At 44.3% G+C, this 21911-nt stretch overlaps 1 protein-coding gene across 1 annotated transcript in view; it reads left to right on the forward strand.

Annotated features, from left to right (window-relative positions):
• The window catches only part of EEIG1 (estrogen-induced osteoclastogenesis regulator 1), a 71147-nt gene extending 50127 nt beyond the window's left edge, over positions 1-21020 (forward strand). Inside the window, exons 5-12 of the mRNA XM_054997181.1 lie at positions 2038-2154; positions 4911-4957; positions 6622-6770; positions 8629-8733; positions 10338-10527; positions 11644-11765; positions 15127-15196; positions 15579-21020. Of these exons, the coding sequence (XP_054853156.1) occupies positions 2038-2154; positions 4911-4957; positions 6622-6770; positions 8629-8733; positions 10338-10527; positions 11644-11765; positions 15127-15196; positions 15579-15624 (846 nt within the window). The 3' untranslated portion in view covers positions 15625-21020. The remainder of the gene's footprint in view (positions 1-2037; positions 2155-4910; positions 4958-6621; positions 6771-8628; positions 8734-10337; positions 10528-11643; positions 11766-15126; positions 15197-15578) is intronic.
• The last annotated feature ends 891 nt before the right edge of the window (positions 21021-21911 follow it).

Consider the following 21911-nt stretch of genomic DNA (forward strand, 5'->3'; position numbering starts at 1 on the left):
TCTCGATTTTGTCCACATCCTTTTTGAAGTGAGGCCGCCAGAACTGCACACAATACTCCAAGTGTGGCCTGACCAAGGTAGTATAGAGAGGGGCTATGACCTCCTGCGATTTTGACGCTATGGCCCCTTTGATACAACCCAAGACTGGATTAGCCCTTTTTGCCACCACATCACACTGACTGCTCATATTTAGTTTACAGTCCACTCTTACCCCAAGATCCCTTTCACATATACTACTGCCCAGAAGTGTATCCCCCATCCAGTATTTGTGCTTCCCATTTTTGTGGCCCAGATGTAATACTGTGCACTTATCTTTGTTGAATTGCATCCTATTCACAGCTGCCCACTTCTCCAGAGTATTCAGGTCTTGTTGAATTTTAATTCTATCTTCTTGGGTGTTTGCTACCCCTCCCAATTTGGTATCATCAGCAAATTTAATGAGCATCCCTTCCACTCCTTCATCCAGATCATTGATAAAAATATTGAAAAGTACCGGGCCCAAAACTGAGCCCTGCAGCACCCCACTGGACACCTCCCTCCAATCTGATGAAACGCCGTTGACAACCACTCTTTGAGTGCGGTCCTCCAACCAGTTCCCTATCCACTGAACTGTCCTATAGTCCACTCTACAGTCTTCCAGTTTGCCCATCAGTGTTATGTTCAAGTGTTATGAAATTTTTTCTGGGGAGAGGGAGGAGTGAAGTGCTGTAATCTGAGAGAAATCTGTGTGTTCTTTTTCTTTTTAGGTATTAGTAGCATAAGTGGCAGCTAAGGGAAGTCTTTGTTACTGAGTCCTTTTAGAAATGCTTGATGATCTGTACCTGTCTTGAAACCATTGCACTTATGATCTGTTCTGAAACCAATACGCTTATGAATTACTGTGAAACCACTGATCATACTTATAACTAAAAACATATTTCATATAGTATAAAGGATCCCCTTTTACCTCGCAGCCACCCCCATGTGCTGACCGTTTTGTTATTCTACCAACTATAGCAAAGCCATTCTCTAGTCCAACTGAGAGAATTAACGTGAGCCTTTGGTGGCAGATGCACATTCCCAGCTGGTATGGTGCAATGGTTCCATGACAGTACTGGTTTTGACCACAAAGTACAGAAAATTGCCCAAGATAATATCTATCGTACCTGTTACCTTTTTCCCACAAGAGTCATCTTCTCTTCCTTGTGAAGAGGTGGGCTGACCTTTTTCTCTGGCAGTAGATCTGGTGCAGATATGTGTAACTATTTATGAATTAACATCTGTAGAGAAAACCACTTTTGTTATAGCTAATAACTGTTTTTCTGCTACCATTGTTTGGTCTCTTAGGACTTTGGTCCCCCGTGTTTTGTTCTTGATTGGTAGAGACCCTCCCCTCCCTGTTTGGTTTCAGTCATATCTCCGAAGCTTTCCCTTCTCCTTTTTTAGCTGTATCAACACATGAGCAAAACCTAACTTGAGGGCCTGTGACTTCACTTAGAATTCCCGAGCTTCATTTTGGCTTTCCGTAGCTTAGAGGGCTTCTGACTTTAACTCTTGAATTTTTAAAAAAAGAGATTCTGAAATGTATTTTCTCCACAATCTCTCAATCTTGCTTCTTGGGAACAGTGTGCTGATTTTAATCTACAACAATATCCTTTCATCTCTTGGTGTGCATGCTGCAGTGCATTCTGGGATGGCACAATACAAAGAGCGTCTTTATTATATTTGTATGTGCTCATAGGAGTGTGTTTTTCCACATCATTGACCTAGTGTCTTCTGTGTCCTTGGTTATGCAATGACTGCAGGCACCTTAACACTGTCCTTGCCAGATCAGCAGTTTTTTTTTTCCTTCACCTTATACTAAAAATTTCCTGGCTATGTGTAATGATTCATCTCACTTTGGGGTTAAGAATGTGACATGTTCCATCCTGGGGCGCAGATGCTGCCAGGTTCTGTGGCTGTCTTTGCTTGGTGCTCTCCTTTCCTGTTTGGTTCACCACGTATGACGCAAAGTGTTGAAACCCACCCACCCCCATCCCCCATGTGTTGGCTTTACAGCTCGGCTTTGCTGATCTGAATCTGGCCGAATTTGCTGGCTCAGGGTTCACTGTACGATGCTGTTTGCTGGAGGGATACGATACCAAGAATACACGGCAGGATAATTCCATCTTGAAGGTAAATGCAGAAAGAACCCATTGACGGGTGCTGTACATCTAAACGTATTTTGGAAGGATATTTTTTCTCTCCGTGTTCCTCGGTTGACCACCAGAGATTAAAAGGGAGAACTGAGCCCATTTATTTCAAGGAACTGCAGGTCTCCATGCTCACTGGGGAAGAAATTTCAGTGTGATCTACCTAATAGTTTGTTGTCCTTGTTCATGGGGGCAGCCATTTTCATCTAGGATTTGTGCATCCATGTAGCACAGTGTCCACCTGTACTGCAGGTTGGCCTTCACTTGGGAGACCATTACATCCTTTAGTTAGGCTTACATGTCCAAGTTGTGGTTGGCAAACTCAGCATCTAAAAGAATCTGCTTCAGTGTTTAATCACTGGAGCTGTTTGTTGCACCGCTGTCTGATTTCCCAAAAAGTGTTCAATCCAGGAAACTAACTTTCTGATAAGATGAGTTAAATGAGGAGTGCTTCCACACGTTGTCACCTTTTAACATTGGCCAGTTTCTTTTTCCCTTGAGAGGACTGAGATCTAGGCCTGGCCTACTCAGGTGACAGAATGAAATAGGAAGTTTTTGAGTAAAGGGCATTGTACTACTACAGCCTATTTGGGGCTGACTCTTTTTTTTTTTTAACTGTTCCCCTACATGTAAATTCATTGTAAATTGGGGGAGAGATTCTGTGCCTTCCCACTGTCTAATGCAGGGTTACCTGAACTTCTTGAGCCTCTGGGCACATTGGGAATTTTGAGAGAGGGTTGCGAGAGCCACCACAAAGCGGCTGCCGTGGGAGGCAATTACAGAATGCCGAACAATGCTGTGCCAAGCATCATTCTGTAACACATTTCCAAATAGGCATTTCTTGCAGACCCAAACCTGATGCCTCCTGAAGTCTTCTGAAGCACCTCCTGCTTCACTGTGCAGGCAAGCCAAGACTGGCTTTTCGCTTTGAGGAAGAATCAAGTGAGCATCTGGAAACACATTGCTGGACAGTGTGGTGCCCCTGCCCACAGGTCCCTCATTGGGGACCACTAGCCTGGTGTGCTAGTTTTCCACCGGCAGAGGGTTTTTTCCCCATAAGGAAGCATTAAATAAAGTGGTTCACATTCTCTTTCTTACACACACGTTCAAATGATAACATGTTGTATCTCATCATTACGACCACTTCATTCTGTTGCCTCTGTGTAGATCAGGCCTTACACCACCAAGTACCAGGGTTCAGAACTGCCCCTCCCCCTCCATCACACCTATTTCAAATATCTTGTGGGTTGGGTTTTAATTATTGCAAGCATTTCTTGGGAGATTATTTTGGCAGGAAAGGGTATTACGATAATAACTAAGGAGCTCCTTGCTGCTAGAGAAAGGCCGTTAAACAACTAGGGTTGCCCGCTCCAAGTTGGAAAATTCATGGAGACCTGGGGTGTGAAACCTGGAGGAAGTGGAGTTTGGGGAGGGAAAGGACCTTGGCATGGCATAATTCCATAGAGTCCACCCCCCAAAGTAGCCATTTTCTCCAGGGGAACTGATCTCTGTGGCCTGGAGACCAGCTGTAATTCCAGGAGGTCTCCAGCCACTACCTGGAGGCTGGCAACCCTATAAACATCAGAAGGGATCTCTAAATCAGCCGGGCCTCTCCAGACTGACTAGGCAGATGCTCATTTCATTCTAGTTGTTTTTTGGTCATGATCCAGTACAGCTTGGTGTTGCCTGTGGCTAGTTATTTCGGGCAGCACTCTTCAGGGTGCAAAATACCTTCCAGTTTTAACTCGTTTATACTGTATCGCCATCCTAAGCAGAGTTAATACCCTTCCAAATACATTGACTTCAGTGGGCTTTAAAGAATGCAACTCTGCTTAGGATGGCACACTCAGTCTCTCTAGCAGACGGGCTGCGAAATGGTGAGGTGACATCTCGTAGTGTTCAGAGCAAAGACGTGGTATTCCTGGCACCCAACCAAGCGCCATGTCCACTGCACCACGTTTTCAATGGCTCTCTAACACAGCATGCTTCCTAATATGCATAATATGTACAGTTTCATTTAACACTGGACTGCTATGTTGTTTGGTTGACTTCAACACAAGGATTTCAGCCGGAGGTCTTTGCAGCTGTCAATATCCTTCATCGCTGAGATTGTCTCTGCCTACCATGTTGGAGAATGACAAGGGGCTGGGGGAAACCTCTGTGCAGAAATCCTCTAGTAAAGCAGAATGACACAAAACAAAAGCTTCCTAAAAGAAAACTGTAGAAGAACAAATTGTCCTTAATCAGGCATGTTTCTTGGTCACTAGGTGACCACATAATGCCGGCAGTCAACCAAGTGCTAACTTAGCACAGAATGCACATTCTCCACTAGGTAGTTTGGTTCTTGGGAGGAGAATCCTGTGCGTGATCAAAAATTCAGGCATGACGGGGGCAAGGGGAACGGAAAGGTTCTTTCTCTTTATTTGTTAAAGCAGCTGACAATACAAATCTGTTACATTTTAAAATTAAGCCACAGATTCATTTATTTTTTTAGAATACTAATTAGCGGCATTCTCCAGAAAGAATGCAGAGTGGCTTACAATAAGGTCAAAACAAAACTTACAGTTATTTTTAAAAATACTACAATAGTCAGTCATACCAATTAAACAGTTCGGCAGGCACAGTCTGGAAAACCAGTTCAGCACCAAAAGCGAGGGTGCAAGTCACATTCCACAATTAACAAAATGCCTGGGATAATTTTAAGAAATTAAGCTGCCTTGTATGTTACCTCTTCCACAGGTTATGATTGGAATGTCCCTGCTCTCTGGAGACCCCTGCTTCAAAACGTGAGTTATTTGAACAAGCTGTTATACTAAAAATACATAAAAGGGAGCCAGGGTTGTTATGTCTTTGCCTGATTCCTTGACTTCTATGTCTGCATGCTTGTAAGGTTGGGTTTATCACACAATTGAGGGCTGCAGATGACTGCTTTCCTGCATTGCTACAGCTGCCCATACAGCAAACTTTAAAATGCTTGCCTGTGTTTTGCTTTGCTATTACATTAAGGGAAGGAAGGAAGAAGCTGCTTTTTAAAGTTGTATTTTCACATGCAAAACGCAAATATATCTCTAGTCTATAGGATCAAGTAGATCCAGTGTTCCTAGCCACATCAGAGACCTGAAAGCTCAAAGTGGAATCCGCTATCTTCATGACCATTTTCTGTATTATTACACTTACATGAACTCTTAGGATATCTTATCTCCTCAAACGTCATAGCTATTTGTCCAGCATTGCACAAACAATGACTAATTTTCTGTCAATATGCCCATTCTGTTTGCCAGCTTTTCTCTGTGGCTGGCTCCATGGTGCTATTTTCGTGACTGGCTTGATCTATTACTAGAGGGAGCGAATTTGAGAAATCCCAAACAAGAGAAATTACAGGAGCCACGAGCAGTTTGAAATTTCCAGCCCGTTATGGAAAATGTATTGTGTGAGCTCTCCAGGCTTGAACAGGTTGATTCTCCACCCCTGCCCCCTTTTAACTGTCAGTACATTGTGGCCCTGAGGCATATTCAGCCCTCCTTGACCAGTTGTTTGGAGTTTGTCTTTCCCTCTTTTTTTTTTGGCTAACTTAAAAAGTATTTGAAGAAGTGAGCGGTGACTCATGAAAGCTCATACCCTCCCACAAATTTTGTTAGTCTTACAGGTGCTACTGGACTGTTGCTCTTTTCTACTGTTACAAAGTTGTGTGTTTCTGCATACTCAGCCCCCCGCCCACCTGGTTCATTTTTTCTTGCCTTTGGATAGCTTGGATTCGCTGTTTTTGTGATTGGAACAGGAGCCAGCCACTTGTAAATGGGTGCTGCAAAGCCTGTGGTGTGCAAGGGCCCTTCACTCCTGCATCTTTTATCTGTTGTTTATCAATAAACTAAAAATCTCCATCTGTGTGTCTGTACTTTAACCTCTTGTTAAATCTCTTGAAAGCCAGTTTGGTGTAGTTAAGAGTGCGGGACTCTAATCTGGAGAGCCAGGTTTGATTCCCCACTCCTGCACTTGAAGCCAGCTGGGTGACCTTGGGCGAGTCACAGTTCTCTGGAGCTCTCTCAGCCCCACCCACCTCACAGGGTGATTATTGTTGTGGGGTAATAATAATGTACTTTGTAAACGGCTCTGAGTGGGCATTAAGTTGTCCTGAAGGGCGGTATATAAATTGAATGTTGTTGTTGTTGTTGTTGTTGTTGTTGTTGTTGTTGTTGTTGTTGTTGTTGTTGTTGTTGTTGTTGTTGTTGTGATGCTGTCCTTTTCACTCGTTTGCCTGCCATGGAATATTTAAGCTCCTCCTCCCCCGCAGGACTTGAACCTCTGAAGAGAGGTCGTCTTCTCATTTACCAATCCCTCCTGTACCTCTTTTGTTCATGTAGCAAACCAAGATCACCAGTGTGAAACTTTCCCCACCCAGTTGTCTTTTGTACGGCTTCTTAAGTTGTATTTTTGCTTACGTCTTCTGCAGACCTCCATCCACAGCGAAATCTATCACCATCCCAGGTGAGGACTCCACCCTGCAGTTGACCTGTAAAGGCGAAGGGACAAGCAGCAGCACCCCTGCCATGATTGGCTCCGTCCGTCAGAACAAGTCCAGACCCACGGTCCTCGGCTCAGGTATACAAGCGTTGTATTCCTTCTGAAGTACATGAGCTGAACCTTTGCCACTGTATGTGTTGACACCAGGCCTCTAGTGCTTGTGTCAAAACTCTGGAGCGCTCTACCTGATATTTTCAGCTCAGGTTTATTAGGTGTCTGTTACCTTTGTCTATTCCTGTCTTGTACCATAATGTTATCTAGATATGGAATAGCTCCCATGTCCCTTAACTGGGCCACCACCTCTCCTCTCTTTTCATCACTTTTCAGTACCTGTTTCTTCTGAAAAACTATTTATTATATACAATGGGTATGAGTAGGATTTAGTGATTCTATTTTAGATGTATGGGTTTTAATGTTCGTATTTTATTGTATTATTGGTTTTAACATTGTATTCCTATTTTAATACTGTATTATCAATCTTAATGTTTGTATTTATTATTATTTTCATTAGTGTTTATACATGCATGTTGTAAACTGGCTCAAGCACTAAATGTGGTAGAGATGCAGTATATAAGTTAAACAAATAAAAATAATAAATAAATGAAGGCATTCTAAACCAGCTTCAAGCAGGAGGCCCATTCAGCAATAAATCACTTGCTTTACATGCGGAAAGTCCCAGGCTCTGTCTCTAGCATTTCCAGCTACAGGATCTCAGGTAGCAGGTCTTGGAAAGACCTTTCTCTGCCTGAGACCCTGGAGAGCGTCCTGCCACTCAGTGTAGACAGCACTGAGCTAGAGGGATCAAGGCTCTGTCTTGGTGTAAAGCTGCTTCATGTGTTTCTACTCCAAGGAAGACGGTTCCTTCCTCATACGCTAGTACCATAACTAGGTGAAGTTGACATGAGTCCATAATACGTTGTTCGCAGGAAGAAGCTGATGCTTCCGTCTCTCTTTGTTGGAAGTTTCCTTCATACATTCTTTACAGGCTTTTCTGAAACCTCACTCGTGGTGGTTCTCATGTTCGTTGACACGGCATCCTTAGCCGCTTGTCCAGGGTTCTCGGGGTTGACATCTTTCCAAAAGATACCCTGTGGCTTTGTTCCATGTTCCTTGAAACTTCAGGAGGGTCCTCCTTCAAAGGCTATTGGTCATCTTCACAGTACTTTGTGTCCTATCTAGCTTGTTAACATTTTTACTCCATTTATACCCTGCCTTTCTCCTCATTGGGGACCCAGAGCACATTCTCCTTTCCTCCATATTATCGTTACAACAGCCCTGGGAGTAGCTTAGCCTGAGCGTGTTTGAATGGCCCAGGGTCACCTAGCAAGCTTCCATGGCTGAGTGGGGATTTGAACCTCGGCCCCCCCCCCCCAGACACTCAAAACCCTAACACTCCTCCAACACTCTAACCTCTCACCTCATGTATCTTGTAGACTTGATCTTCAAATTCGGTCTGTCTCTTTTGCAATCAATAATGTGCATGGTGTGCTGATGTTCCATAGCACAGCTGGGTTGCCTTTTGGGTTGTATGCAGGAGAAGGCTTTGCATACAAAGTATCAGTGGGGGAGCAAAAATTATGAACCACATTTCTTTCCTTGGAACGTATCATGTAAGCGCTGCCGCTTCCTGATAGACTCCACATTTTAAAATTGAATCCTCCACAGAAATAGACTGTAAACCTCACGCTGTAATGATCTGAGTCTTGTTAGTTCAGGAATTGGCTGCCCACTCAGTCCAAAGGAATCTGTTGATGCAGAACGTTGCTTGGCTACTTCCAGTGCTAAGCTTGCTCCTGCAGAGACAATATTGCCTGTCTGTGGCATGTCTTCAGTGCCCCTAGCCAGCTGTAGCAGAGATCTCATAGACAGGAAAACTCTAAGCTACTTAGCTGTGGTTTGCCAGCAATGTTTCTGATTGTTCTGCTTTCTGTACAAGGTGTACCAGAGGAACCAGACCAGAACCTGTCCAGTCCAGAGGAAGTATTCCACTCAGGGCATTCACGGAACTCCAGTTACGCCAGCCAGCAATCCAAAATCTCTGGTAACTGCTGATCAGATAGCTTGGCATCTGTCTTCCAAAGGAGGCGGGGCTGGGTGTAGTTCATGCCGCAGCACCCAAAGGATGCTGCGCCCAGGCTTTTGTCTGCATAAATCAGTTCTGAGCACACTGTCTGCTGTTTTGCAATTGTAAAGTACTTTGATAAGAGCAAGCAAGGTTGCTAAAAAGCAGTGACGGCACTGGAGAAAATGAGTACAAAATGCTGCAGCAAGGTTGCAGATGGAAGCTAATTAGCAGGATCGTATCTTGCCAGTTTTAAAAGAATTTTCATTGCTTATCTGCTTCTGGGCATGCATCAGAGTACTGGCTGTGACTGTTAAACACTTGAAGAGTGTGCCTGAGAGGCCTTTTTCTGGGAATCACCCACCTTCAGACGGGAGGAGCGTGACCAGCAGGAAAACAATCTTTTCTGTGGTGGCACATTGTTTGCGAAACTCCCTGCGTACACTTTGTAGGATGTTGATTTTCTTCAACTACGAAAGTAAGACTTTTTAAAAAGAGTTGCTCGTGTTTTCTTTTGGGGGCGGGGCGTTTTGAGTGTGATGCCTTTAATAATGGCAGAGCTATTGCTTTTTTATTTGATATGGCTGCCCATTCCTTCTTTTTATCTGGAAGCTACCTCCAAAATCTTTTGATTGAAAGGCAGAGTCCAATTTGTTGATAATAAGAATGAAACCTGGGCTTGGAGGAGAAGCAACTGCCTATTCTCTCCTTACTCCATTTTCTTCCCCTCCATAAAGTTTAAGGTGGCTTCATTGCATTCTGGTCACCCTGTGGAGTGAGTCAAGCTAAGAGACTTGAGGTCACCTGGAGAGCTATATAACAGAATGGGAATTTGAACTCAGAACTCCATGATTGCAGCTAGGGTTGCTAACTCTGGGCCAGAAAATTCCTGGAGATTTGGGGGCAGGGTTAGGTAGGGTTGCTAGGTTCCCCTTCCCCCAAGCAGGTGGTAGGAGGCCTGGCACCTACCTGTACAGTTACCTTCTGGGAAGTGACATCATCATGCAGGCCGTCAGCTGCCCTAGAAGTGCTCTGGCGTTCTGCAGGGGCCCCAAGTCATCCCAATTTGGGCCCAGATCAGCTTGAATTGGGCCGCTGCAGTGCGCAGGAGTGCACTGCACCACCTGGGAGCGCACCTTGGGAGGCGCATCCCGCCCCCTGCGCTAGCCAGGTAAACAGGGGCAAGGTGGAGGGTGGGACTGGCAACCCTAGGGCTAGGGGAGGCCAGAGATTTTGGGGGGAGGAGCTGAGCAAGGAGGAGAAGCCATAGAGTTCACCCTCCAAAGTTGCTCTTTCCTGCAGTCTGGAGATCAGTTGTAATTCCTGGAGAACTCTAGACCCCACCTGGAGGTTGGCCACTCTATTTTCATTTGCAGCCTGATGCATAAACCACATCATGATGCTGGCCATAGCTTTATTTCTAGAAATGAAAGTTGGGTTCAGTGCTTACTTACTTTGTGTGCCCTGAGCCAAAATTGTTAAGTTTAAATATACTTGGGAGTAAATTGCGCACAGCTACCTCTGTTTTTGTAATTGAGAAGTAGGACAGAAGAATGTCTATAACATATCACATCTCTTCGCAGGCTACAGCACTGAGCACTCGCGGTCCTCCAGCATGTCTGACCTGACCCACCGCCGGAATACCTCCACTAGCAGCAGTGCCTCTGGAGGGCTCAGCATGACGGTTGAGTGCCCTGAAGGCGAGCGGGAGCACAAGCTGGAGAAGCCCCCCCGCCCACCAAGACCAAACCTCCTCCTAGATAGATCGTCTAGGTGAGTGTTGGCCGGTGTTAAGGGGAAAAGAAACAGGATTGGCCTCCTGCTTGCAAAGAATGAAATCTGCCTTTCAGCTAGAATTTCTTTGCTCCTTCATGGGACTGGTTTTGAAATAGACAGGCAAATGAGTGAAGCTTAAACACTGCATAGGTCATATCCCTAACGAGCGTAATTTTTAAAATGTGATGTTATACAGGATGAATTATGAACATATTGAAGATCCTGCCAATAATGGAGCATCTAGTATGAAAGCAAAGGGGGGACACCTCTTCTAAGACAGTGCCTGCCATATATATTGTGTTTGTATGCATTTACCTATAACAGTTTTTGAAAATGTGTCGTCCAGTTTAACCGGGTCACCTTCTTTAGTCAAAAGGTATTAATTAAATTAATAGTTAACTAAAGATTGCAGTCCTACTTCTTCGATTTGAAATGGTCACGATTTAATGTGGGTGGTATTCGCTCTTGCTGACAATTCTCCATCGTTTCTTGGATACTAAAATGAACGGTGCTTAAGTTGGAAAGTAGTCTTTTGTGGAACGTGGGATCGAAACTGTTATGAGTTTTATAGGACTTACACTTTTAACCTAGAGCAAAGTTTGTAATTTCCTGGAGAGCTGGATGTCTATTTGCCTCTGGTCTAAGGTGCTATTTCTTAGTTTTTACAGCTCTTCGAGTTAGGGCCCATATACCTACCTAAAGGGACTGCCTCTCCGTATACAAATTCATGCACAAATTTAGGTCTTTTTCACCCAGTCTGAACCTCTCCAGCAAACGCCTGCAAAGCCATTGTTTTCTGCAGGGATTTATAGACCCGATTCTGTGGACTACTGATGGTTTTATTGGTATGATAAGTCTTTAGGATTTTTTTTGTGCATTATAACTGTTGCTAGTTTTTGATACGGGAATTGTGTAGCGATTGTCTTTTTGAGAAGGCAAGACAAACTGTTCAAATAAACAAAAAACTGGAGTCCAAAAACTGAACCGATAAATCTGGGTGGCAAAAGCAGCGCTATACTGACCACATTTTTCAGGCCTTCCCATCATAGTTTAAGACATTCAGCAACCAAGAGTGTGTTTCTTACACTTTTCTGTCCATCTTTTTTTCATCAGGAGGAAAAAGGATTCTGTGGAAAGTCATCCCACGTGGGTGGATGACACCAGGATCGATGCTGACGACATAGTGGAGAAAATCATGCAGAGTCAGGACTTCACAGACGTCAGCAACACAGAAGGTGAGGCTTCTAGCAGCCTTTCTGACAAGGGCATTGTTTTTTGTCCCCTGGGACTCCCAAGTTCTTTCTGTTTAGAACCTGATCCTGTGGATTACTGCTCTGCATCCAGAGCATATAGGATTTAGCATAAGGAGTCTAGCAGCATCACCATGACTCCTTCCACAGGCACTTCCCCTGCTCTTGATGGACTGGGACTCTTTGGGGCAGACTACATGAGCTGAGTGATCCTGCATGAAGATCTTACTAAGCTTGAAAACTGTCCCTCCCGAAAGGCTGCCTTTGAAGACTGAAGAGGGAGTCGCTGGGGGGGAGGGTGTGTTTAACCATTTCCTCCCATGCCTCTGCCTCACTTTAAAACATCCCTATGAAGGGGGGAGTTAACTGGCATCTGTATGCGAGTATCTATCTTTCCATTAACTATTTGGTCGGTAGCCACTGTTGAATAGGCAATTTTAGTAGAGGACCCAGACACACAAACATGACATTATAGAAACAGCTTCCAGCTGTGTTTAGCCACATTCATAACTGCAGACATTTTAAACCCACTTTAAAAGGAATCTATGTACACCAACTTTATGTAGTTAACGTACTCTGGATTTTCCTGTTTGGGGCTGCGGTATAACAGTGCTTCCTTTTTCCCCTTATTTTCCCATTTGTTTTTTTCCCCTAAAGCATTTACTCCATTTGTTTTTTGAGAACTGTTGTGCTGGGAAAACATGTGTTTACATTTGGTAAGTTAAAGGGGAGGGGGTTGCCACCCACTAGTTTAACTGCTGCCTTTGCCATTAGATGACGTGCTACGCCATTAGTTTCCTAGGCTTCAAAAGAGGACTGGGGTGGGTGGGGGGGAGTTTATCAACAGATTCCACCCATGATGGCAAAATGACATCTCCATCCTTAATTTGAATGCCAGAAGCTGGGGGCAGTAGCGAAGGAAGGGCACTGCCTTCATGCATTGCTTGTGGCTTCCTGGAGGCATCTGATTGGCCTCTGTCAGAAACCCTTGGTCTGATTCAGCAGGTCTCTTCTAGTGGTATCTGTTACCCATGCTCCTCCTTCAGCCACTACGTAGATCAGTTGTGCCATGCCAGGGTCATTGTAATACTCTAATAAGGAGAAAGTAATGATGCTGCTCCTAACTACTTCTCTGTCACCTAGACCTCTGTGGCACTTCTGCTCAAATGTTATGAAGGGAGGCCCGCCTGGCCTCGACCAGAGCCAGGGCCTTTTCGGTCCTGGCACCAACCTGGTGGAACTCTGTCTGAGGAAACCAGGGCCTGGCGGGATTTATTATCTTTCGCCGGGCCTGTAAGACAGAGATGTTCCGCCAGGCATATGGTAGAGGCTAGGCTGGGCCCCCACTGGCCACACTAAAGATCTGTCCACCACCCTACATATGAGCCAGGGCTTGAAAAGCAGTATTTTATCGTCGCTATATGAAGAGAAGCTGTATTGTATAAAGTTGTTTTAATGTTATTTGTATAATGTTTTATCTGTTTTTAACTGTTATTTATGTAAATTGAAATGTTGTACTCTGCCCTGAGCCCACCTGGCAGGGAGGGCGGACTAAAAATCTAATCTAATAAATAATAATAATCATCTCTTTCTCCTACTGCTTTGTGTATTGACAAGCAGAGAAAAACCAGCCTGCTTCTTTTGGTGAAAGATTGCACTTTCTCTGCAGCAACATAAGCCACTACTTGGAGTTGGAATGTTTGGCATTTGTTTTCCTTTTGTGCTTTTTAATCTGCATCAATGTCTGAGCCACTTTTTCTTAAAGAAGTGTTAGAAAAAAATAATTCAAACAGTATACACAATTAGGGGCAAATGTTCCTTTGAAAAGTTGGGAAGGCAGCTTAGAAAGAACATCAGCCTCTTTATTATATCAGGCCAGAGGTCCACCTATTCCCTCTTGCTTCCGAACAGTGGCTGGCCAGATGTTTCTGGGAAACCCAGAGCAGGGTATGAAGGAAACATCCCTTCCCTGGGAACTGGTTTCTAGGGAGGGCATTCAGAAGCATGCTGTGCATGAACATGGTGGATCCATTCCATAAGCCTGACTACTAGCTCTTAAAGCTGTTCCCCATGAATTTGTCCGGCCCCCATCCAAAAGCATTGAAGGCAGTAGCCAGAAAGTCTGTGTCAAATTATGTTCTGTGCCACAGACAGGCTGTTTACCAAAAATTTACTCTGAACTGTGAAAAGCCAGCCCTAACAAGAGAAAAGTTTCACATCCCTTCTAGAAAACATATGCTGTAGGAGTTCCTGGAAAGCTTGAGCTGATGTGCCTTTGTGGCTTTCTGCTGCTTGGACACCTTGTGATCTGAGGAGTCAGGCAGATGCTTTCAGTTGATCTGGTCACAGTGGTGGGTGATGGGGCAAGTAGCCAGCTGTGGCATAACAGGCAACCATCTGTGCCCACACAAGGCACCATCTCAGTGGTGTCTTGATACAACTGTTTTGGAACACCAGTGAGCTGCTGCAAGCCTCTGCACTGCCCCTTTCTTGCAGGAAGCCTCTTTCACCTGTGCTGGCCCTGAGGAGTGAGCTAAAGGGCCCTTGGCCTGATGGTTGTAGCCTGGGGCTTGGAGCAAGATCTGCTGGCAGACAGAAACGCCTCCTTTGCGCTCAGAAGCCTACCCCCCCCCCACTTCTATTTGTATTTTGGTATTGTAAGCCACTTTGGGTTTCCATTGAGGAGTGAAGAGTCATCTAAATGCTTAAATTATTAAGAAGGTAGGCCCAGCCACCTGATTGCATTCCAGTGCAGAACATTGCTTCCAATATACATTGTGTATGTGTGGCCAGTGTTATTTTGGGATAGGTCTATGGTGGTTATGTAGGTGATGGTAGCCTCAAAAAGACAGCCTGTGTGGACTTGTTTCTGTCTGCTTTCCACCTACAACAGTACTCCTCAAGTAGATTCTTGTCCTCACTTATTACCAGTGGACCATCACATTTCCTTCTACCCCTTTTCTCCCTGGCACACTTTTGCCTTTTTTCTTGGGGTATTTACCTGGTCTGAATGGTACTGCCAGAAACACACTAGTGGTGCTGTTCCAGCTTGAGGCAAGAAAGAGGCAATGCTGCTCACTTTTTGTGGCTGTGCAAGATAAATGATAAGAATATTGTTGAAGGCTTTCACGGCCAGAGAACGTTAGTTGTTGTAGATTTTCCGGGCTGTATGGCCGTGGTCTTGGCAAAGACCATGGACATACAGCCCGGAAAATCTGCAACAACTAACAGTAAGAATATTTCTCTTTGCTCAGCACAGCGTTGAATAGCCTGGAAGAGGCCTCCCAAGGGGACGATTGTTTTGTGGTTTTGCATCTCAGTCTTCTGCTCTCGTGTTTCTTTACAGATAGTAACCTGAGGCTGTTTGTGAGCAGAGACGGCACAACTACACTGAGCGGGATTCAGCTTGCCAACAGGTACGGAGAGAGGCCTTTCCAAGCATGAGCTTGGGCCATGTCCATAGTGAGGAGGCTTCAACTGTTGTTCTGTATGACAGAATTATCCAGAGCACAGAGAGAGGGGACTTGGGGAAGATATGGGGAGGAGGCAGAGGAAGACACGATTTTTGGAGCAGGAAGAAGATAAAGGTTTTTTTTTCTTCTCTTCCTCCTTTCTCCTCTTCTTCCCCTCCAAAAACCCCCAAAACTTTCTGGCATTTGATTTCAGTCCAGGTTAGTTATTTTTAATAGATTGCTTTAGTTTCAATTTTTCATTTTAAGTTGATGCTCTTCAGGGTGGGAGCTGCAAGCACAAAATAACTCTTTTCTCTCCCCTCCCTTCTTTTTATTGCTCACGTAGGGTCTCATCTGGAGTTTATGAGCCAGTGGTAATCGAAACCCATTAAATGTGAAAAGGCCAGGGTGGACCTGCTGGAAATGGTTACCTCCCTGACCACACTCACGTTGGATGCCAATTTTCCTTCAATTTTTTCTCTTCACGCAACATTCCAGGCAGGACTCCTGAGGTCCCTTCCCTGCCACGTGCAGTGCAGATCTGTTCCAACAGCAGAACACTCCAAAAGGTGCACTTTTCTCAAGACCACCTCATGGCTCCTCAAATTCATCCCAGTATCTGGAAGCCTCCAGCAATTTCCTGCTGAACGCAAGCGTTGCCTCAAAAGTCTCCGAGTTGGTAGAGGAGATTTCCTCGACTCCATCCCAGATCCTCATTCCACAAGCTGTCTCTCGGCGTGGGATTTCTTCAATCCTGTCTATGTAAATCATGGGGTTATACCACTGTGATGCTGTTTATTTTTCTCTTTTGAAAACTGCTGAAATTTAGGGGAGGAAAAAAATTCTAGCTAATGGAATGCCGAGGCAAAGAGAGCAGAAATTCAGGCGCCTTGCAGAACACAGGTTTTTCTTCAACGGGCTCTGCGGACGGCAAGAAAAGCATTACTTTTCTGTGTGAATAACCACTAAAGTGCAGCACCTGAAAATGTATCTTGAAGCCCCAAAGATGATCCATTCATGGGGAGAGTCTTTTTGTTTTCCAAAAGTGCTTTTCAGAAGTCACTAGTAGATGGAACTTGGTATTTTTTAAATCACATATGATGGATGCTTAAGCGCCTGTTAGCATTGTCAGCTGCCATCTTGCAGAAATCCCCCTTCCAGTGCAGAGCATGGAAGGGGGGCATCTTTCCTCGGTTTCTATTAGAGGGAGCACTTTAAAAGATTCTGAACAAACCCCAGAAAAGGCCCTGCAAAGGGCCATTTTCAGACAGCCACTATCGTATGCGGGAGTGGCTAAGCCCTTGTGGGGTGCACAGATACGATTCTGCCTACTCACTTGAGGCCAGTAAAGAAACTTTTTAAAGGTGTTCCAGCATTGCTATTTTCCAGAACAAAAAAAAGGGTGGGAGGTCAGGACGTGTTTTTCAGCCTGCATGGGAGTTGGTTCAGCTCTTCCAGATCTAGAACACAATTGAGTTTATTTGCTCATCTCACTAGGCCTTGATAGGGAGCTTGGGGTGTGCTTGCTGTTTAGAAAACTAGCCCCCCCCCCCCGCCCTCTTTGCCACATCCATCGTGGAGATGTTTTGTCTAAAATGTGCCTCAACCTGACCAATCTGTTGTGAAGTATATGAATTCCTACTCACCTTGATGGACCAAGTGAGGCCTGATCCACACATACAACAGAATGAGGTAGAGTCTTGAGCTAGTAGAAGGGACTGTACCAACCGGCTGCCCTTTTTAAAAAAAAGTTAGCTCATGTTGAAAAAGTAACTGCACAAAAAAACAGCATGACAGAGAGAGACATTCTAGCCTGGTTTGCAGCCTGCTGAGCTAGTTTTCTACTTGCAAATGGTATTTTATGCAGTGCAAGTTAAAGAATTGATCCTCCTCCTGCAGTCTAAATTATGACAGAGACAGACCACTTTGCTACCTCATTCTGCTGCATGTGAACTGCCCCCCCCCCAGGTTTCTAAAGAAAGATAAAGTTTAACTGTGTCCTCATCCTGTTTTACCGCTTGCATGTTTTTCCTGATGCTAAAGCCTCCTTTCTAGTGTTGAGGTGTGGCAGAGAAGAGCATTACAGTGGGCAGGGAAGAGGTCAGACGTTTCTAAACTAATTTCCTCCCACCCCTTTCTAATTTCCTGACAGCAAGATATCCAGGCAGAGATTGAAGGGACATTCCTGCCTTGAGTTAGCTGCAGGCAAGAAAGGCTTTGTGATCCTTTCAGTAGATAAACTACCTTGCAGCACTCCTTTTCCCCCCTCCCTCTTTTTGCTGTTGTGTGTAACTGGGGTGTTAGCCACGCTGGGGGCACCCGGCAAACCAGAGTATGATAGAGGTCACTGCATTCTGTTGATGTGTGTGCACACAGAGCACCTGTGTACGTACACACCTATGTGCATGCACACACTTTTTCACTTGCAGCAGGAACAGAGTTGGGGGTGGGGATCTTAAGTCTCCTCTCACCCCCTTCCAGTTAATTATACCAATGAGGGTTTTTTTTTCCAGAAATAATGACTGTTTTATAACAGGCATGTTTGTGGGTGGACCACCACAGAAGGAATCTGGCATCAGAAGAGAAAGCTACCACTACCAGGTTGCTATAACTACGAATAGGCCAGGTTGCTGCATTTCAGAAAGGAAGTGCTTGGCCGTTTCATGGGAAGCAGCTCTTGCTCTTGCTGTCTCCTACTAAATAGGGATTGCATTCTCTTAGGGGTGGTAGGGAGATGTGCTTTAGAAGCAGAGCTAGAGATGGTGAGTATGCAGTTCAGGTGTGGAATAGGTGAAAAAATGTGATTTCCTCCACAATTGCTTGGTTCTTGTGCCTGGTGCACTGGACAATGGAGTAACACCTTTATTTCCTACCATGACAAGGGTAGTTAGTTTAAGTCATAGCACCACAAAAGACTTGTAATACAGGCTTTACTATGGGGATTGGGGTTATGCAGTCCTGGATTTTTTCTTTTAAAAGGGGAAAGAGACCGCAATAATAATCACTCTGGCTCTTGGTCCATGCTCCAAGTGCAGCAAAGGTTGGTTTACTGATCAGAGGCCGTAGAGATGCTTCTTTAGCACGGAGCTGTTTCTTCAGGCCAAAGGGTGACATTATTGCCAGCCTTCAGTTATCAAAGTACTGCAAAACCTGTAGAGGATCACAGAGTCTCTGGATGGAAGGATGGCTTCCAGCAGTGGTTTGTATCGCTTCTGAATAGGGAAGCTCTGGAAGGAAAAGCATGGCCCTGAGACTAGGGAGAATAGCTAGAACTGAGGATCTCGAGAATGCCAGAAGCCAGGCAATCGAGCAGGCCTGGGGATGTGAGCAGGCAAGAGGGTTCATGCCAGCTTAGGAACCAGAAATCCATGTTTGGGATTCTAGGTTAAGAGGACTTTGGCTAGCTTGCATGGAGAGGACTGTGCTGATATGTATCATCTGGACCTGAGAAAAATGAAGGGCCATTTCGGGGTTTATAACCTCACTTTGCATCCCTGGTCATGTTGCTAATGACTACTTGGGGTTTCTTAGGGTTTCTCTTCCAATGTTAGGTGACTTTCTGGCTTCTTGAAACAACACAAAGCTTATGAAAGCAGGTTGAGTGCTTGACAGAGTCACTTATTCTGTATATCCAGTTCAGTCTGTACACTTGCTAGTAAAAACCAAGTGAGCTGGAAGGAGTTTGGGAAGGTTTCCCCGCACAACCCACCTTGGAATTCCATCTGTGGCTCTTACAACTGTGGTCCACTAGTTAAGTCTGTGATGGTAGAGCTGGGAGCTCTTTAAAAATCTTCTCTTAACACCAATTCTGCTGCTTCCTCAAATGTCGTTCACCTTGCGAGCACTTTCTCTCTTGGCATGTTCGATGTCTTCTTCCTAGTTGACTTGTTGACGTAGAACATCGGGGAACATTGAGGAGGGTTTTTTTTCTTAATTATTACAGAAATTCTCCAACCACTGGTTTTGTTTGGATATCTTTTCCTTTTCTCTCTTTTTTTTTTGTCTTGAAGATTTATTGAATTTTGTTTAAAACCCAGCAGGCTGGTGTTTCGCAGCTTTTAAAAAACCAATTGTTGTTTCATTACTTTTTTAATTCCTGTTTTGGGCAAGGAGATGCTCCCTTTCTAATTGTTGTTTACTTTCAAAATCCAGAAGTTTTCAAGAGTGACAATTTTTTTTTGCCAATTGCCCCTATCAAATTTGTAGCCCTTGGATCTTGTGAGAAAATCTGTAGAATCTAGGCTGATAATGTAGAAGGGAATCAGAGCTGGCTTCTGCTTCCTCCATTGCCAGTGCCAAAGGAGATGAATTGGGCTGACTTGTCCTCCCTCATAAAATGTTGAAAAACAAAAAGGAGTTTTCAACATAATGAAGAGTCCTCCACTTAATCGATGACGGAGGTGGACTCGGCAAAGAACTTGAAGATCGACTGATGTTGAAAGAGAGGTTGGGTTGAGAATTTGTTCATCCTCTGGCACTTCATGGTGCAGTTGATATGGCAGGTATATTTGCAATGAAGTGTGGCATTGAAAGGGAATGGATTTTAAATTCTCTTAAACTGTGTTTTCTTTTTAAAGAAAGACATGGTTGGTTCCTCTTTAGAATGGCTTGAAACTCTGAAATGTTTCATTAAGATATTAGCTTTTTTAAAAAAAATGGTTTCATGGTGGCCCATTCTCTCCCCCCCCCACCCCAATAAAAGAAAACTTGTGGCTGTGCAGCTGAGCTGCCCACACATGGTGAACCTCTGGGAGGCCCCACATCAGGTACACTTTGCATTAGAGCACCCAAATTAAGTGCGCCCCTCCTGGAGAGGGAGCACGATGGGAGGGAAGGCCCCTCCCTCCCTCATTGCTTGATTTCAAGAGCTGCTAAATGGATCCCCTGTTCCTGGTTAGCTAAGGAAATGTCTGCAGTTGTATTTTAGCCCTGTGGACAGGGCTGGTCTCTTGAGGGCTGTTCAGCACGCTCTTCGCCTGGTAGCAAGAGTTCATGGGGTCTGCAGTCCTTCACGTCCAAAGGGCCTTATTCTGCAGACTCTTGCGGTGGGGCAGCTCTGTCAGACCTTGTCTGATGCTAACCTTTCCCTCCCCTGCTCCTACTTAGCTAATGAGGGGCAAGCTCTCTTTTCATTTATTTTTTTAGGAGAAATAAAAGGAACTTGGAACTTGAGAGTGATTGATTCTTTACTTTGCTTCAAGAAATAATGTTTGCTAGTTTTGTTTTCTAAGCCCATATTTTTGAGGGGGTAAGAGAGAGAAAGAGATTGTATTTTCTTGGGAAAGTTATTGAAGCTCAGAAGAGAAACACGCTCAGTTTTATATTCAGATAATTCTATAGCAAGAGAGTGTAGATATTTTTGGACAGGGAAATGGGACTATGCAAATTTGAAAGAAAAATTGCTTGAAGAGTTAGTTTAACATTTCCTAAACTTTGAGATCTAAAAGCAGACTAAAAAACCTAAAGGCATTTCTGTTGTCTAAAGCAAGTATAGAAGAGAGATGTTAGTTCCGCAGTTTTTTTTTTTTTAGATGATTCATCAAAAAATTTTGTGGGGCTGGAGGGGAATGAATCTTTTTTTATCATGGTTTTTAACTTGCTCCTCTGGTGTTTCTGTTCTTTGGCAACGGAATACTGTGCTGTTTTTGATTCAATCGATCGTGTTTGTATTCTGTTACCTGGTTCCTAATGTAGAGAAACGACAGATATAAAGAGGAAATCACTATAATGTCAAATGTCATTACAATTTTGGGGGAAATAAAGGATTTTGGGGGGGTACTTCACATTTGATCTGTCTTGGTTGTTTTCTTAATTGTCTTGACTGTCTGATATGCCCAAAGTACACAGCTTTGTCAGTCTGAGGTTTTAGAGCAGAGGACACTAAAATCAAAATATGTATTCTATCTTCAGACACTAATATACAGTGACAGACTGTGTTGAACTACTGCCTTATTTAAAGTTGGCTCAGCCAATGAGACCAGCCCCATGTGTCTAAAACTCTGTTTTGAGGTGGCCTGTTCACTGCATCATGAAGGTCGAATGTCCTTTGTCTGTCATTCACAGCAGATGTCTTCAGTATCTTCTCTCCCCACCCCCTTATGTCATGTTAGTGTGAAAATAAACCATCTAATATTTGGGTTTTGGTACTCTTTTATAAGGCAATTGAGACATCATCTCCAGTAATCTGTAGAACAACAGGGGTGATGGCAACTACTAAAGTGGGTATAGGTTTTTGGAGCCATGCTTGGGTTACAGAGGTTAATGGAAAGCTCCTGGTAGCTATAACTTCACATGCAGTATCTCGGTAACCTTTGCAACATCCTTGTCAGGTAGCCCGGTAGCATAGCTACCACATTGCAGTTGGCATTATTATAGCCAGGCATGGATAAGGGGTTGAGAGAACAGGAGCTTGTCTAAGGCCTCCTGGGGAATTTGAACTATTTATTTCTTTGTTTTTATTTACTTCATCTATACTCAGCCGTTCAGCCCATTGGAGGCCCAACATAATCATACATTGTTTTCCTCTCTTCCACTTTATTCTCACAACAACCCTGTGATGTAGGTTAGGCTGAGACTGTGCCAAGGCTGCCCAGAAGTTTTCATGGCAAAGTAGGGATTCAAACCTGGATTATAGTCTGACACTCTAATCACACTGGCTCTTTATTGACTTCTCTCCCCA

This window comes from Eublepharis macularius, chromosome 14 (genome assembly GCF_028583425.1).
Source record: "Eublepharis macularius isolate TG4126 chromosome 14, MPM_Emac_v1.0, whole genome shotgun sequence".
NCBI classification, from domain to species: domain Eukaryota; kingdom Metazoa; phylum Chordata; class Lepidosauria; order Squamata; family Eublepharidae; genus Eublepharis; species Eublepharis macularius.